This window comes from Macaca nemestrina, chromosome 5 (assembly GCF_043159975.1).
Source record: "Macaca nemestrina isolate mMacNem1 chromosome 5, mMacNem.hap1, whole genome shotgun sequence".
Classification (NCBI taxonomy): Eukaryota; Metazoa; Chordata; class Mammalia; order Primates; family Cercopithecidae; genus Macaca; species Macaca nemestrina.
The window spans coordinates 113,791,122-113,808,435 of NC_092129.1; the positions used below are offsets into that span (position 1 = coordinate 113,791,122).

General features: G+C 32.4%; 1 protein-coding gene across 49 annotated transcripts in view; it reads right to left on the reverse strand.

Moving 5' to 3' along the window:
- The window catches only part of LOC105479467 (regulating synaptic membrane exocytosis 1), a 492,913-nt gene that overhangs the window by 96,851 nt on the left and 378,748 nt on the right, over positions 1-17,314 (reverse strand). For 21 of the 49 annotated variants that reach the window (XM_024792122.2, XM_024792121.2, XM_024792154.2 and 18 more), the window contains one exon: positions 15,716-15,828. In XM_024792122.2, the coding sequence (XP_024647890.1) occupies positions 15,716-15,828 (113 nt within the window). Of the gene's footprint in view, positions 1-11,757; positions 11,788-15,715; positions 15,829-16,900; positions 17,084-17,314 lie in introns of all 49 variants that reach the window. The other 28 variants (XM_071096864.1, XM_071096860.1, XM_071096867.1 and 25 more) reach the window with 3 other exon arrangements.

The window sequence follows — 17,314 nt, forward strand, 5'->3', positions numbered from 1 at the left end:
TTGCTCTCAGATTCCAGCAACACAACCAAAATGCCAATAGCTTACAATTATTTACTCTTAGCAAAAAGCCAGATAATTACATAATATCACACACATTTTTGTAGTACTTTTCATTATTTCCCAGTGACATGTGCCTTAGTGCATATTCTGAAATAACTGTTTATACAAGTTATTGTGCTTCAGTAAAAGTTTTTTCATAATCACTGAAAAATCTTCAGTGTAAATGTGGAGATTCTTTAACTTTGCTAAAGATCTTACATGATTTCCATTTTTATTTTTCAACTATATATCTAGAATAAAATGACATTATTTCTGGATTACAGATGTGTTGAGCCAAATATTAAGACGAATTTAGAAAATAAGATAATCACCACAAATTTGAACAAGAAGGTATAATTCCAATAAGTTATATGATTTATGTGGAGAACAGTAGTAACGAGTAAAAGTTAATTGAAAGGTGATTGTCTCTCTAATATCTTAGTATAAGTAAAATTAACTGTAACTCAGTTAAAATATCTTCCTTTAAAAAAAGACTACTATCATTAAAATTTTTATATTATTTTAACAATTTTAAACCCAAGAGCAAAACTAAAATAGTAAATAAAATATTTTCCAATTATCCCACAAATCCTAGCATTACATTCACATTTTAGGAACATTCTGAACGTTAACAGTATTGTAAACTAACTAAATCATTAAAATGCCAGTTGCTATTTCTTTATAGAACATTTAAAACTGGGAGGCTATGGGATTTTTATTTTTAAAAATTTCATAAATGCCACATAATCAAGAGCTAAATAATACCTCTCATTTCTTACAAGAAATATAATTACCATGCAATTTCATTTAGTTTTTTAATGAAAATTTAGCTTATGTATAATAAAGTCAAAAGATAAGGATATTTACTATAGACTGTATTTCAGCATTAATTATAGATTTTGTGATTATATATCAAAAATGTATGTATCCTAGTTCCTCAGATGTAATATTGCAATTTTATAAAAATGGGTTTGAAGGGTTGAAATATTTCACTATAAGGTACAAACTGAATTATGTGTCTTATGTTTTAAAAAATGGTATTTTCTAAAAGCACATATTAGTTTACAAAAATGTATATATTGAACAAGATCCATTATATTTATTCCAACTTTAAATACATTGTTCTTTCCAAACTGTGGTTTTTTAAAATAATTAATCTATGTATGTCACAAATCAATTCAATGTTAAAATTAAGTAAGTATAAAACTGAAACTTTTTTTTTTTTTTTGAGACGGAGTCTCGCTCTGTTGCCCAGGCTGGAGTGCAGTGGCCGGATCTCAGCTCACTGCAAGCTCCGCCTCCCGGGTTCACGCCATTCTCCTGCCTCAGCCTCCCGAGTAGCTGGGACTACAGGCGCCCACCACCTCGCCCGGCTAGTTTTTTGTATTTGTTAGGAGAGACGGGGTTTCACTGTGTTAGCCAGGATGGTCTCGATCTCCTGACCTCGTGATCCACCCGTCTCGGCCTCCCAAAGTGCTGGGATTACAGGCTTGAGCCACGGCGCCCGGCCCTGAAACTTATTTTTAAGAGTTAAATGAAAACCGTATTTGTGAAATAATTTCTTGTCTTCTAAAGCTCAACAAGAAAGAATCTGATTGGAGTATGCAAGATAAGAAAAGCAAATACAATCTACAAAGTACGGTAATTATCACAATTTTCAAATGGAAAGTATTAGTATTAAAAATAAAGATATTAAAATAACTACTTTTCTTTTCAAATTCTTTGCTAAGGATTCCTAACTGAGTGTTATCAATGATCTTTAACAAATCTATGAAGAAACTAAAATCATTCAATAATCTTGTGTGTCCTATATGCATTTTTCTAGATCTGTCCCTTTCGTATTATTAAAAGGCCTATTACTCTAAAAAATACCCACAAAAATCCTTTAAAAATCTTTCCTAATCCATCATTTAAAAATTTCTATAACATCCTTCACAGAGATAATGTAATTTTCTAGGAAACCTCTTTGACTTATCACATTTTTGTAATTTGCTTTAAAATATCGTAAATTTTATAGTTATATGTAATTTAGGACCATTATAATTTAAACTTGCATTAATATATTTAAAATATTATTTATAAATTTAATATCCTCCCTAACTCATTTTATGAGGCCAACATCATCCTGATACCAAAGCCTGGCAGAGACACAACAAAAAAAGAGAATTTTAGACCAATATCCCTGATGAACATCGATGCAAAAATCCTCAATAAAACATTGGCAAACCGGATCCAGCAGCACATCAAAAAACTTATCCACCATGATCAAGTGGGCTTCATCCCTGGGATGCAAGGCTGGTTCAACATATGCAAATCAATAAACATAATCCAGCATATAAACAGAACCAAAGACAAAAACCACATGATTATCTCAATAGATGCAGAAAAGGCCTTTGACAAAATTCAACAGCCCTTCATGCTAAAAACGCTCAATAAATTCGGTATTGATGAAACGTATCTCAAAATAATAAGAGCTATTTATGACAAACCCACAGCCAATATCATACTGAATGGCCAAACACTGGAAAAATTCCCTTTGAAAACTGGCACAAGACAGGGATGCCTTCTCTCACCACTCCTATTCAACATAGTGTTGGAAGTTCTGGCTAGGGCAATCAGGCAAGAGAAACAAATCAAGGGTATTCAGTTAGGAAAAGAAGAAGTCAAATTGTCCCTCTTTGCAGATGACATGATTATATATTTAGAAAACTCCATTTCTCAGCCCAAAATCTCCTTAAGCTGATAAGAAACTTCAGCAAAGTCTCAGGATACAAAATTAATGTGCAAAAATCACAAGCATTCTTATACACCAGTAACAGACAAACAGAGAGCCAAATCAGGAATGAACTTCCATTCACAATTGCTTCAAAGAGAATCAAATACCTAGGAATCCAAATTACAAAGGATGTAAAGGACCTCTTCAAGGAGAACTACAAACCACTGCTCAGTGAAATAAAAGAGGACACAAACAAATGGAAGAACATACCATGCTCATGGATAGGAAGAATCAATATCGTGAAAATGGCCATACTGCCCAAGGTAATTTACAGATTCAATGCCATCCCCATTAAGCTACCAATCAGTTTCTTCACAGAATTGGAAAAAACTGCTTTAAAGTTCATATGGAACCAAAAAAGAGCCCGCATCGCCAAGACAATCCTAAGTCAAAAGAACAAAGCTGGAGGCATCATGCTACCTGACTTCAAACTATACTACAAGGCTACAATAACCAAAACAGCATGGTACTGGTACCAAAACAGAGATATAGACCAATGGAACAGAACAGAGTCCTCAGAAGTAATACCACACATCTACAGCCATCTGATCTTTGACAAACCTGAGAAAAACAAGAAATGGGGAAAGGATTCCCTATTTAATAAATGGTGCCAGGAAAATTGGCTAGCCATAAGTAGAAAGCTGAAACTGGATCCTTTCCTTACTCCTTATACGAAAATTAATTCAAGATGGATTAGAGACTTAAATGTTAGACCTAATACCATAAAAACCCTAGAAGAAAACCTAGGTAATACCATTCAGGACATAGGCATGGGCAAAGACTTCATGTCTAAAACACCAAAAGCAATGGCAACAGAAGCCAAAATTGACAAATGGGATCTAATTAAACTGAAGAGCTTCTGCACAGCAAAAGAAACTACCATCAGAGTGAACAGGCAACCTACAGAATGGGAGAAAATTTTTGCAATCTACTCATCTGACAAAGGGCTAATATTCAGAACCTACAAAGAACTCAAACAAATTTACAAGAAAAAAACAAACAACCCCATCAAAAAGTGGGCAAAGGATATGAACAGACATTTCTCAAAAGAAGACATTCATACAGCCAACAGACACATGAAAAAATGCTCATCATCACTGGCCATCAGAGAAATGCAAATCAAATCCACAATGAGATACCATCTCACACCAGTTAGAATGGCAATCATTAAAAAGTCAGGAAACAACAGGTGCTGGAGAGGATGTGGAGAAATAGGAACACTTTCACACTGTTGGTGGGATTGTAAACTAGTTCAACCATTATGGAAAACAGTATGGCGATTCCTCAAGGATCTAGAACTAGAAGTACCATATGACCCAGCCATCCCATTACTGGGTACATACCCAAAGGATTATAAATCATGCTGCTATAAAGACACATGCACACGTATGTTTACTGCGGCACTATTCACAATAGCAAAGACTTGGAATCAACCCAAATGTCCATCAGTGACAGACTGGATTAAGAAAATGTGGCACATATACACCATGGAATACTATGCAGCCATAAAAAAGGATGAGTTTGTGTCCTTTGTAGGGACATGGATGTAGCTGGAAACCATCGTTCTCAGCAAACTATCGCCAAGAACAGAAAATCAAACACCGCATGTTCTCACTCATAGGTGGGAACTGAACAATGAGATCACTTGGACTCGGGAAGGGGAACATCACACACCGGGGCCTATTATGGGGAGGGGGGAGGGGGGAGGGATTGCATTGGGAGTTAAACTTGATGTAAGTGACAAGTTGATGGGTGCTGACGAGTTGATGGGTGCAGCACACCAACATGGCACAAGTATACATATGTAACAAACTTGCACGTTATGCACATGTACCCTAGAACTTAAAGTATAATTATAATAATAATAATAATAAATAAATAAATTTGGATCTCAAAATTCCTTGAATCTTTCACATTTCTCTCTATGCTCCTTGAAATTAAAATGAATTTGAAATTTCAAATGTTTTTGTTTGTAGGCAAAAAATAATTTATATTAATATACTGGTAAACCTCCTAATATTTTCAAGCATTAGATGAAATATGACTGTAAAAGGACAGAAATAAGTAGAAGTTTTATAATATTAAAATATTAATGTAAAATTATTTTTTAACAAGTTCAGCTCATATAAATATCAAAGTTGACACATGATAACATCTGGACAGGATATTTAAGCCAGTCTAGTTAACTAAGATGTGCTATCATATTTTATGAATGAAAAAATTAGTGTCTCTGCTTATTCGCTGCATAGCAACAGAATGAAAGTTCCATGATAGTGCAGTCCCATTCTTGTTCCAGTAATCTCTCAGGAAGAGCAGTGATAAATGACCGCTTATTTGGAAGTTGTCAGGTAGACTGAAGAATATAAATGACACACCTCCTATGTCTCAGTTATTGACTGCAGCAAAATAAAAAGAGCTGAGATTAACAAGAAAAGCTGAAAAACGTTTAGCTAATTGAATCAGTATAGACTATACCAAGACTTAATAGGAAGATCAGATCTTAAATATTTAAGGTATAAACTATGTCTTAAAATATATCAAAAAAGATGGTTTATTTGAAAATTCAAAAATACAATACTAGTCTCTGCTCACAGTTTTTTTAGACTTCAGAGAAACAGGAATTGTTTATGTGGACAAGCATTCTGCATATACCTGGAATAAATGTGGCAAAATAGTAAGAACCTAGGAATGGGAATTACTAGGCATAGATTACAGCCCTAGATCCATCACCATTCACCAGTTCCTCAATGTTCCTTTGATCAATTCCTGATATATCCCTCCATTACAGAGTTTTTATCTGTAAAAAGAAGAGACTGCTCAGAGAACCCTCCAGCAGTTATAGTCTATGATTCTATAGTATTTCAATAGGGTATTGTTAAAATATTTATTTTTTCTTATTTGCAAAAAATAGGAATCTCAATGACTTTGTCTCTTGCTTTATTACCTAATTTCCAGCATTTTAAAATTTGCCAATTTACTATAGGTGTTATGAGGAAAAAAAATCACCAGTTGTATTTTACACCACTATTTTCTATCATGTTCTTTTCCCAATTTAAAAAATATCTGTTCAGGATTGATTCCAGGAACCCCCTACCACATGTACCAAAATTCACGGATTCTCAAGTTTCTTATATAAAATGGCATAGTATTTGTATATTACCTAAGCACCCCATCTCATATACCTAGGTTACTTATAAGAGCTAATACAAGGAAAATGTCATGCAAACAGTGCCTATATGCATTTTTCTAAATCTATCCCTTTCATATTATTAAATGGCTTATGACTTAAAAACATCTCAAAAATCTGTTATATTGTATTATTTATAGAATAATGACAAGAAAAAAAATAGTCTGTAAATATTCAGTACAGATGCAACCAATCATTTTTTCCCTGAAAGATTTTTGATTCATGGTTGGTTGAAGCCACCATCGTGGAAACCATGGATGCTGTGGGCCAACTGCAATGTTTTATTTTCATGTTGATCCTTATTTCTGGAGTCATGCAAACATAGTGAGAAACTTTGATGTAATGCATATCCAACTTCCACATTTTGACACATATATATATACTATAAATAAAGATTAAATGTTTAAAATATTTTGACTACATAGAAATGCCCTAGTTCAGGCACATTTTCTTGGAATAAAATGACCCCTTTCAACTTGTAAGTGTAAAAATGTTCCAAGTAGTCTCCCTTTTTGTCTTATATAATTCTCTTGGATGTTAAGGATTATGTTATAATAATGTAAACAATAAAAGAACATCTACCCAGCATCTACCAATAAAATAAACATCTACCCATCATCTACCAATGAAACATACATCTACCAGCATGAGAAGCAGAAAATGCAATAAGTGAATAACACATAAGTGAAAATACCACATTGCCTTATGGACTTTTAAAGCAAAGTTCCTATGTTTAGATAAGTGAAATTGAACATTGGCATTGGCGAAAGAGGCAATTTGTATATATAATCACTCAAGTCTCACTGCAGCCAAAACTACAAGACCATCTCCTGTTTTAGCGTACTTATGCCCATTGAACTATCTAAATTGAAGCTCAGGATGTCCAACTCCAGACATAATTTCTCAATGTAAAAACTGCCAATTCCCAGAGTATCACTGAAAATACTAGTCACTGACAAGTAAGAAAGTCAGGCTCTTATAAAAAAATTTGTTATATACCTTGTCCTTTAGGGTTACACAAAGTTAAACAGCTTTTAAAAGCATGTTTAGGTTTTGAGAGTGAACACTATCTCCCATAAGATGTGCTTCAAATACAATTTTTATAAAAAGCAACCTGTGTAATTAAGCCTTCTTTGGGGGATAACAAAACCAATCACAGAGGAAGTCATGTTGTTTATACCAAGTGATATCTAAAATATTTAGCCATAATTTCTCATTACTCCAATAATACTAATGGATCCAGAATCTATCCTGAAAGACTTGATTGGCACAATTCTGCTAAATTCAAATTTGATTTTTGAAAGTCTTTTCCTGTGTTTTACAATATTTGGGGAACATATACAACTTCAGAGAAAATATATCAAAGAGCCCGTTCATGGTTAGACATCCATTCTCCCTCAATTAGGTCTCTCTTCCAAGTTGCGTCTTGGTTAATATGTGTTAAAGCCTTTGAAGCTTTAAAAGCCTGTGATACTATAAATAAACACATCTGAATCACCAAATGGGAAAACAGGGTCAAAAGCATTACTTCTGAATTTTTCTAATCAATCTGCTTAACCCTCTGGATTCCTGAAGTTTAAAGAGAAGGCTAGAATGACAATATACTCATGAGATTATGCCAAAAAAAAAAAAAAAAAAAAGAAAAAAGAAATAGATAAATTACTTTTCCTAATAGAGCTCTAAATATTATGAGTAAATATTCTTAAAGATTCATAATAAGTGTTCAGGAGAAGCAATGCCCAGGAATATTAAGAAACTTGTATTTTCAAAATCTTAACACACAATAACAGAAAATGATTCACCTGGCCCAATATGCATCTACCACTAATAACAAAAATGTAAATAAAACTGAGACCTTTGCTACTTAATGACAGTTAAAAGAATGCTGATTCTGAAAAATGCAAAAATTGGTTTACTTATTTTAAAAAGAGTACATAATTTGTTCTTAGAGTGTTTCACAACCACAGCACGCTATTGAAATGTGCTTAATTTTTATTTATACAACTGTACAAAAAATTACCAGAATTAATATTTTTCACTTCTTTACTTGAATTCCACTAAAGTTAATGCTCATAAGTTTTGCGGAAAATATAGTTTGCATAACCTAGCATTCAAACTGTTCTTACTGACATTTAAAGAAGGAAAGCAAAGTTAACTTATTAGAGAACTTATTAAAGAAACCTGGTACTTAAAAATATAGTTGATTAGAGACAATCCTAATGATCTAGTTACAATCTCTAAGATCTAGTTACAATAATTATTACATATTTTATTAGTGAAACAGAGAAGCAAAAAGGACCAAAATGCTATTTATTTATTCCTATAAATAATTTACTTACTTTAATTGCCTTTCATTTTCCATGTGTATAAATTACACACCATTATGATAAAGGAAATTCATATTTGTAGAAAAGATAATATGATGTGTTTTGTTATGATTCAAAATTGCTCCCAAGAGCCAAGAACTTAATGCATTTAAAAAATTCTATCTAAAGGCATATAAATCATAAATTTATTATGACAATAACATTTTTTCTCACCTTGAAGTCATTTAATTTCTGGTTCAGTTTTGATCTTCTTATATCATTATTTCGATGCCCCCAAACTACATTCATGGGCTCTTTAAAACTGTCCAAGAAATGTAGCAGAGAGGGAAAAATTGGCTTACTTTTAGAATGAATAATTTAAAATAGGCCTATAAAGCAGTTTGTGAAGACTAAAATGATATGGTCTTTAAGCTGTCAACATAAAAGAGGGAGTTAAAATGTAAACAAAGTACTATGAACATTTATAGTTCCTTGGTTAACTTTTCAAGCCAAAGGATGTGTTATCTTTGTTAACTTTGTTAACTTTCAAGCCAAAGGATTTGTTATCTGTATGGCAATTGGAGGAGCAGGCCAAATGTAGAAGGTTTAACTGAGAGATGCAAAACTGAATCAATAAGGAAAGGGAGGAAAAACTAAGTGGGCCTCTCCAAAATCCCAGTGTTGAGTGGTGATTGTTACAGGAACATTGTGTGGGGCACAGAACATGGGCTGTGGATTCAAAATCTGGTTTTGCCTCACAGCAGCTTTGTTACCTTTGGCATTCAACTTAACCTCTTTCCCTCGATTTCAATAAAATGGGGTGAAAAAAACCTTCCTTGCAGTTGTATATGTGTTACTATAATTATGTGGTGATGCAGGCAAAGCAGGTACTCAGTAAATGCTGTCTGAATGTTGAAGAGCCTACAGAGCAAAGTGGATGAGAACAAGTTCCCTGGAGAGGGATTTCTGTCTCGTTTCCTATTCTATCATTTATAAAATGAAATACTGACTGACAAGGGGCCAAATTTTTAATCTAACTTTTAACTTTTCAGCAGGAAAATAAGCATAGTAATAGTCAGATCTCAGGTTGTTGTGAAAATATAATGAGATAAATACGTAACACTTTTAGTAGAGTCACTGACATATAGTAAGTGCTCAATATAGCCTATCTACCATTAGTAATGTTTTCAGTATTTTACACTTCTCTTTATGTGACTTTACAAACATATGCTGGAAAATTAATAGACTGGTTCCCTATAGGATAACCAACCATTCTTGTTTGCTTAGAAGTGTCCCAGTTTTAGCACTGAAAGTCTTGCATCTTGGGAAAACTCTCAGTCCCTGACAAACCGGAACCACTGGTTGTCCTACAAGTTCATCTACAGTTAATCAAAAACAAACCGTGACTAATGAACCCCTTATCTTGCGTACTCGTCTTCATTTATCCGGGATTTACTCACGATAACCTGAATTCTCTAATAAGAGAGATCCCAGTAAAGATAAACTTCAGCTCACAGAAGTGGGATTTCTATGCTGTGAAGTTTTCCTTTCTTTTGGTCTATGTGAGCTTAAAATATGATTTCAATGAAATTTCTTGAGCTTGCTTCTATCCTTTCAAGGTTTTGAGAGCCATGTTCAGTGGCTAAACTGCGCCATCTTAAATCCCTAAGGAGAGGCGCAGCATCCTTTTTCTGACCTATACCTTGCTGAATGCATTTTGGGATGTGCTTCTTTGGTTGTTTCTAAAAATGAGGTCTATTCTGTGAGGCATTTATACATCCTGTTTCCAAGGAATGCTTGGAAGGGTGATGACACCTCTCAGCCAGGACACACTGACTGTATAAAAACATAAATTGACATGCTCTGCAGAGAGGCCCTAAATGTGCATATTTCATGCAGACTTTAGGTTATACTTAGGGATTTTGTTTTGTTTTATTTAGCTAAGTACAGCTTTTCCTAGTAATATATATGGAAAGAGCTCTAAATGAAGAATTATTATATTTTTCTTTCTTTTGGATAAAGGAATTAGGTCATGGCCGTTTCTAATATGAATCTAATACTTTTAGCACACTAAAATTTATCTTGCAAATCCAACTACATTCTTCTGCACTTAAGTAAAATTACATTGGTCATTCTTGTACTACTGAATCTAATGTTGTGTTTCCAATATCTGACGTAAAAATGCAGGATGGCTAGAAATCTATGCAAAATCTATGGCCAAAACATCTTGATCTCATTGAATTTTTAAATTTTTAATTAATATATGTATTGCCTAATATATCAGACACTATGCCAGAATAATATGTATGTATAGGGCCTGAATATAAATATTGTTAAATACATTTTTATAAATACAGATTAAATATGTAACTGAAAATGTTCTCTTTGTAATACTGAGATACATAACACATAACTAGATACACTAAGAGTGAGAAATAATATATTTGGGATTTGTACTTACTAAAATAGGATACACCAACATGTAGTGGAAAAGGTCAAAAGTAAAAAGATCTGGGTTTGTAGTCTACTACTGAAGAGCAGTTTGGGCAAATGTCATAATCTCTCTAAACTTGTTTCCTTATTCATAAAATAGGAATGATGCTATTTTCAGAACTAGCTTTGCGTTAATTTGTTGTTACTATGGACAACAAATTAATTCAATCGTTAGTCCACTTTCAAATATTGAGAAAATGTACTTTTATTAAATTATACAGAATTACACAATTATTAAATATAATTAACCTTATCACATTAAGCTGAAAATGTATGTTCAAATAGTTAATCATCAGGCCAACAGCAACTCTGAACAGAAAATGGTGTGGGCAGCATATGACTGTTGGGGGAATCCTGCAACCTATTTGAAATTCAAGTGCAAAGACCAAAAGTGCTGAATGGCTTTCCTCTCCTATGACTCTCAGAAAGATAAAATTAATGGGTATTTTAACAGTATTGAGGCAAACCAAAGTAACATTTAGGCAGCAGCTTCTCAGATGTATGACTGCAGCCAGGGCCAGAACATTCACTAAGGTTACTGTTATCTGGAAAGTAAAATCCAGAGATTTTCTACTTTTACCAGGTATCACCCTGAATAGAAGAATTAAATCTTTTATCTATGAGAGCAGGGGAATGCAAACAAACAGAAACAAAGAAAATGTCATTTTCCAAGGAGAGTTGTTTTCTAGTTGTCAGTGTAGATAAATTAAAAAAAAAAAAACAACATTAATTTTAAATATTTTTTTTTAAAAAAACATTAATTTTAAAGTAATCTCTTTGATGTAAACATAGAATATGAAATAATTAATATCAAATACACTACAAAGTCATTTCAGGAAAATAGCTACCTGTTAATTTTGCTCATTATTTCAATAAATACCATTATATAACTCTTGTATATTATTATTTTTAAAAGTAACAATATTAAATGGTTAAAAAGTTATGTTAATATTTACCTTTTGTGGAAGAGTTATATTTTTCTTGTTCTTCAATGAATTAAATGCACATAATGATGGAAACAAAAGAAAGAAATCAGCAAATTTATAGTTAGACATGGAAATGTAAATTAACACAATGGCATGAATAATTAAAATGCATAACATATAATGTGACATGATAAATTGCAATGAAAAACCATGAGTTCCCAAATATGGTACTAAAATTAATCAAAGAAAGAATGAATACAGCAATTTAAAGATTTAAAATGAAACAAAAACATTGGGAAATTAGTATGTTTGGCATTTGAAAAATATATTCTGTATTATTTTTTCTTTCCTTTTAAGAGCTGTATAAAATTTCAGTACCAATTTTATTAAAACATCTCAAATCCATTGTGATTTTTGTTGGAAAAGTATTTAAAAGCATACTTAATTTTCATAACAAAAATTTTTATCATTTCAAAAATGAAAGTTCATATGATAAAGTCTCATATGATAAAATGAAATTTATTTTTTTATCTGATAAATAAAAAATGAACTCCATTTTTACACTTTCTTTGCACCATGGAAACTATTCCATAACACTTTCCACATGAAAGAAAATTCTAATTTAAGTAATCCTTTCTTTCTTCTCAAATTAATTACATTAAAATACACCAAAGTAAAATTAGTTGTTTTGTAGAGACTATACTTCTTAGACATTTTATAAGGCTTTATATCCACCTCTTCATTTTGTACTATTTACAGAGGACTAATGGCCTGTTTCTATATTCCTGAGGAGGAATATCACTGGAGTTTTAGGTAGGTGATATAATAATGGAAGATATAAAACGTAACTAACACATCATTTACTGTTAGTTTGTGAATGGTCTCTAAATACTTCTTTAACAGATCCAGTTGAGCACAAAAAAAGTTTCTGGTTGGTTTCAGAAATCCATTTTTATACAACCAAATAAGCTGTCTTCAGCCTTACTATACATAAGGGATATGCTGGGATATCGTGTTGAAATATAACCAGAAAAATGTTGTGGAAGTCTTTGCTTTCAATTATCACATACCATTAGAGTTACTTAAATTATAAGGCTACTTTTTCAAGTACTCTACCTCAAAAATCTGTATTGTGATCACCTCTTTGTTTTTCCCCTAAATCTACTTTAACATAATCAGGCTCTATGTAGCAAACAGGCTAGCATTCTAAATTTTTAAAATAAACTTTAAAACACCTTTTCAAAAATTGAGTAAACATGTCTTTTCATGTATGTTAGCCTTTAAGAGCTACTGCCTTTATGGTATAAATAGAGAGTAGTATATTTGATTTACAAAAAAAAAAAAACCCAAAAAACCAAAAAACATACTCTTGGTGAAACAGTCAAATTGTCCCGGCATACATTCCAAAATCAGTAATGTAGATAACTGTACCCAGAAACTGTGTATGAATAAATGTATGAATAAAATTATTTTATAAGTGCCTCAAGAAGGAGTATCAGTATCTAGTAATCTAAACCATTTGAAATATTTGTTCTTACCAATCAGCTGTTTATCAAATTATTTTCTAAACAGAAAACCACCCTTTGTTAAAAAAAAAAAAAATAATAAAGGGAAGGAAGTTAAGTGCAGTAGGGGCTTAATCAATTGTAATAGACTGTGGTCAGCATTAATCTTCATGGGAGATGGAACTAAAGTTTAACAAATAATATCAAAAGAATAAAATGACATAATTCTATAGCCTTAAGAATAACAATAAAATCAATCTTAAATAGAACATGCTAAATCTTATCTAACTCATACATCAAATCAAAATTTACTTTTATAAACATATTTTAGGACAAACAAAGCTGTCATGTGGACTGTTCATTTTGAAATAGAATCATAAAAAGATGACGGCAGACAGTATGATCATTTACCAAAAGTCCCAAAGCACATATTTATATCATTAAAAAACACCAGGTCTCTTTTATTTATAGGACATTTATATATATAAAATACACGCTTGTTGTCACATTTTTTAAAAGCTGTACGTATATAACTCTAAGGATCATATATTTCAGGAAACTCAAATAACCAAAATGTTTATTAGTGTATTTGTCATATTAAATATCAAAATAACTCCACCAATGTAGTCATTCCCTTCTTCCCACCTTAATTCAATCCTTACAAATTGATGATTTCTCTGAAAGACAACTGTGAATAGGAATATCATAAACAGTAACATTGATATTAACAATAGAACATGAGCTTTTTAAAAAAACCAAAATCCAATGTACAATATAACTGATTTTGTGGAAGCAATTCTTATTTATACAGAAATAATGAAATAATGTAACCACAATCTCACTATAGGAGAGTTATATGCAGTACCCTTATATGCTTTTGAACCCATAAAATATTTTATTTGCAACTGGAGGAAATGCAAAGAATTTTAGGAGCACACGAGTTTTAGAATATCAATCTTTAGTAAAATATGATCGGTAACACCGACTTTGTAACTAAACACCCACATTTGTAGTTCTTTCAGTTGTGCAACAGGAGCTCATGAATAGATACGTTAAATAAACACCAACTTTTGTTTTAAAAAATAAATTTTAAAACAATTTCATCTGGGTTATTGCCAGATTAATTATGAATAATTTTAAAATGTTCCCAGAGAGGAGAGGAAAAATGTTAAACATGTCAATTAATAATTCCAATGAATTAACTGCTATTTTAAAAAAGAAAGTCAGAGTTTCACAACGCATCATATTTTCATGGTTCACTAAATGAAAACCCTTTTAGCAACCCTGAAAACTAAAGCATGGAGCATCAATAGAATGTATTTTTAAAAATATAAACTCAAGAGTTTATCACACCAGTGTTACTCTATTAATAAGTTGATACCTTTAAAAATCTACACTAATTTTCCTATAATCAAGTATCCTGCATGGCAATCTATGCCACATCAGTCTTTGAAACAATGCATTTACCTTCTGAGATCTTTAACATTTCTGTGATACATTCAGTAAAGAACTTCAGTTAAGTGAGAAAAACAAATACCCCTGTACCCTCAATATAAAATGAAATGCAAGTTTTCCATCAGCAACAATAACACTGCTGAAAAAAATAATCAAAGTGTTAACCTTTCAGTTGTTTCACAGGGATGAAGGTTTTTAATAAATATCTTAAAAATGATTCTATTACATTTATATTACAATCCCAAAGTAGAAATTATTTTAGTAAATTGCTTACCAAATCCCTGATTTAAAATACGTGATTAAAAAATAATGATACAAATCATTTCACCTACTAAGATATGTGATAGCACTTTGGGTCACATGAAGAATACTACTTTAACCTAGTGTCTAAATCATCTAGCTCAGGTAGTTTAGAGAATTTAGTTTCTACTAAAATCAGACTGTATACATTCTCTCTCTCTCTCTCTCCTCCTTTGTTGCTCAGAAAATGAAGCAATAATATATGCATAAAATAAGAAAATCTTTAAGCAATATGAATTGCTGAAGACACTAAAACATGTGTTCTGTCATTTTTTTCATCATCAAACTTATATTAAAATATAGGCTACTGCTAATCAAGTTAAACGAAAAAAATAGTAAAGGATTCAGAATGATTAAGTTTAATTTTTAAAACATATTTTAAAGGTAAAATATTCTTTTAACACATAAAATGCCATATTGTACTGTGATTTTAAAATTTTATTTTCTTCCTTTGTCCCTTTGGAATAAGATGTTTCTAGGCCTCCATCCCTTCTGTTAAACGACCATCTAAAATTAATTCATCCAGCAAAACTCACTCAGCAAAAACTGTGTGCATGCCATGAACCACTGTCACTAGGTGTTGGGGATAAAGACTGTAAGAAAATTAAATTTTTAGGATTCAGCAAACTATATATAATCAAAATACTATTCATTTAATAAAAGGGGTATAAATAGAGGAGGTTCTCAAATCCAAGATTTTTGGACAATGATCTCTCTTTATCGGATACCTTGTTCTATACTGCCGCTTCTCACTGGCACTTGTGGGAGCTGTCTTCCCCTACGACTGCTGAACGATGTGTCTGCTGGAGGAGATTGTGTTGGACTTCTCTGTCGGTGCATTCTGCAGGCAAAAAGCAAAGTGGGCATGAAATAATGAAATTCCAACGTGGTCTGACAAAAATCTTTTCCTCCTTTCTGTTACTATTAAAATAGACATAACCCCCCTCACTGGGCCAATGGGAGCAGAATCAAACACTTTTTATGATATGTATAAATGGAATATTACAAAAAGGGGTTAAATGAGATAGGGCAATGTGCACCACACACAGTTCTACATAATGAATTCTTAAACTGAGCAGAATCCAATTCACTTCTTTTCATTAACTTTCTATTAAGTTGTTCTACCTGGGCAAGTTATTCAGTTTCGGCATTACTGAACCAAATATATCTAATTACAGCCTCTGGATCTTAACAATATGTATAAGCGAGGTAAGAAAGGCTGTTGCCTAAACTGCTACTCTTAAGTTGATCTAGACTATAGAATTATTTATAACTGATAAGAATTCTAGCTGCAGACTTTTATAAATTACCACTCACTTGTACTTTATTTCTAAATAGGAACAAATTTGAAAGATACTTAAAATAATCCTGGACACATGTTATGAAATACACTGGTGCTAGCATTAAAATTACAAATAAAAATTTGAGAAGTGTGCAGATGTATTATTACTGCCCAGGATTATGCGGACTTCCATCTGTTGGCATTTAAACACTTTTCAAACTAAAGAACTTTAACACATTCTAACACTTTAATGAACACATATAAAAGATTCTTAAAATTTCCTCTTATGCTTTCTAAAGTAAGCACACATTTAATTCCAGGTAATTTATCATAAAAATTTCACATAATTAAAAAAATTATATATGAATATGCCACAAACAGATGAAAGGACATAACACAGCCAAATTTAATTTTCAATGAGAGCTAATTGGCAGAAACTATAGAATACCACCAGCACAGTGAAGATAGATGCAAGTAAAAGAGGATGTGGGAGAGATTTAAGTGTCACAAAGAAAGGATTAAAAGTTATGGTGTCAAAATGAGTGAAAGCTTCGAGTGCTCAGGAAGGTACAACACCACACCAACACCCGGAGGCAGGACATGAATGCTGAGGGGGACACTGAATAGCGACCTTGTCAGAAGCGGAGAAGGTGGCGCCGACCCTCCAGGGACAAGGTGGTGCATAGAACACAGTGTTCTGACACTAGAGTGCTCACTCGACCTTGAGCGAGCAGGATGTTTTCCCCTAATGACTGGCTGATCAGTTGCTCTTGGGGCTGCGTGTCCCCTTCTAGAAAGACATGTTGGGAGAACCCTAAAACATTAGGGCCAAAAAAGATCTTCAGTCAGCAGGTTCACATTAACTTTGATACCAACACATTTGTCCAAGGAAAACCTGGTTACTCATACATGACAGTAATTTCAAAGAAGAGAACCCATCACGCAATTATTGAAATGGAATTCAAATCAAACTGACAAGTTATTATTGCAAATGTGAATGCCATGTGGTTTTAAAAGGCTAATTGGTGTTGCTCTAACGTAATAA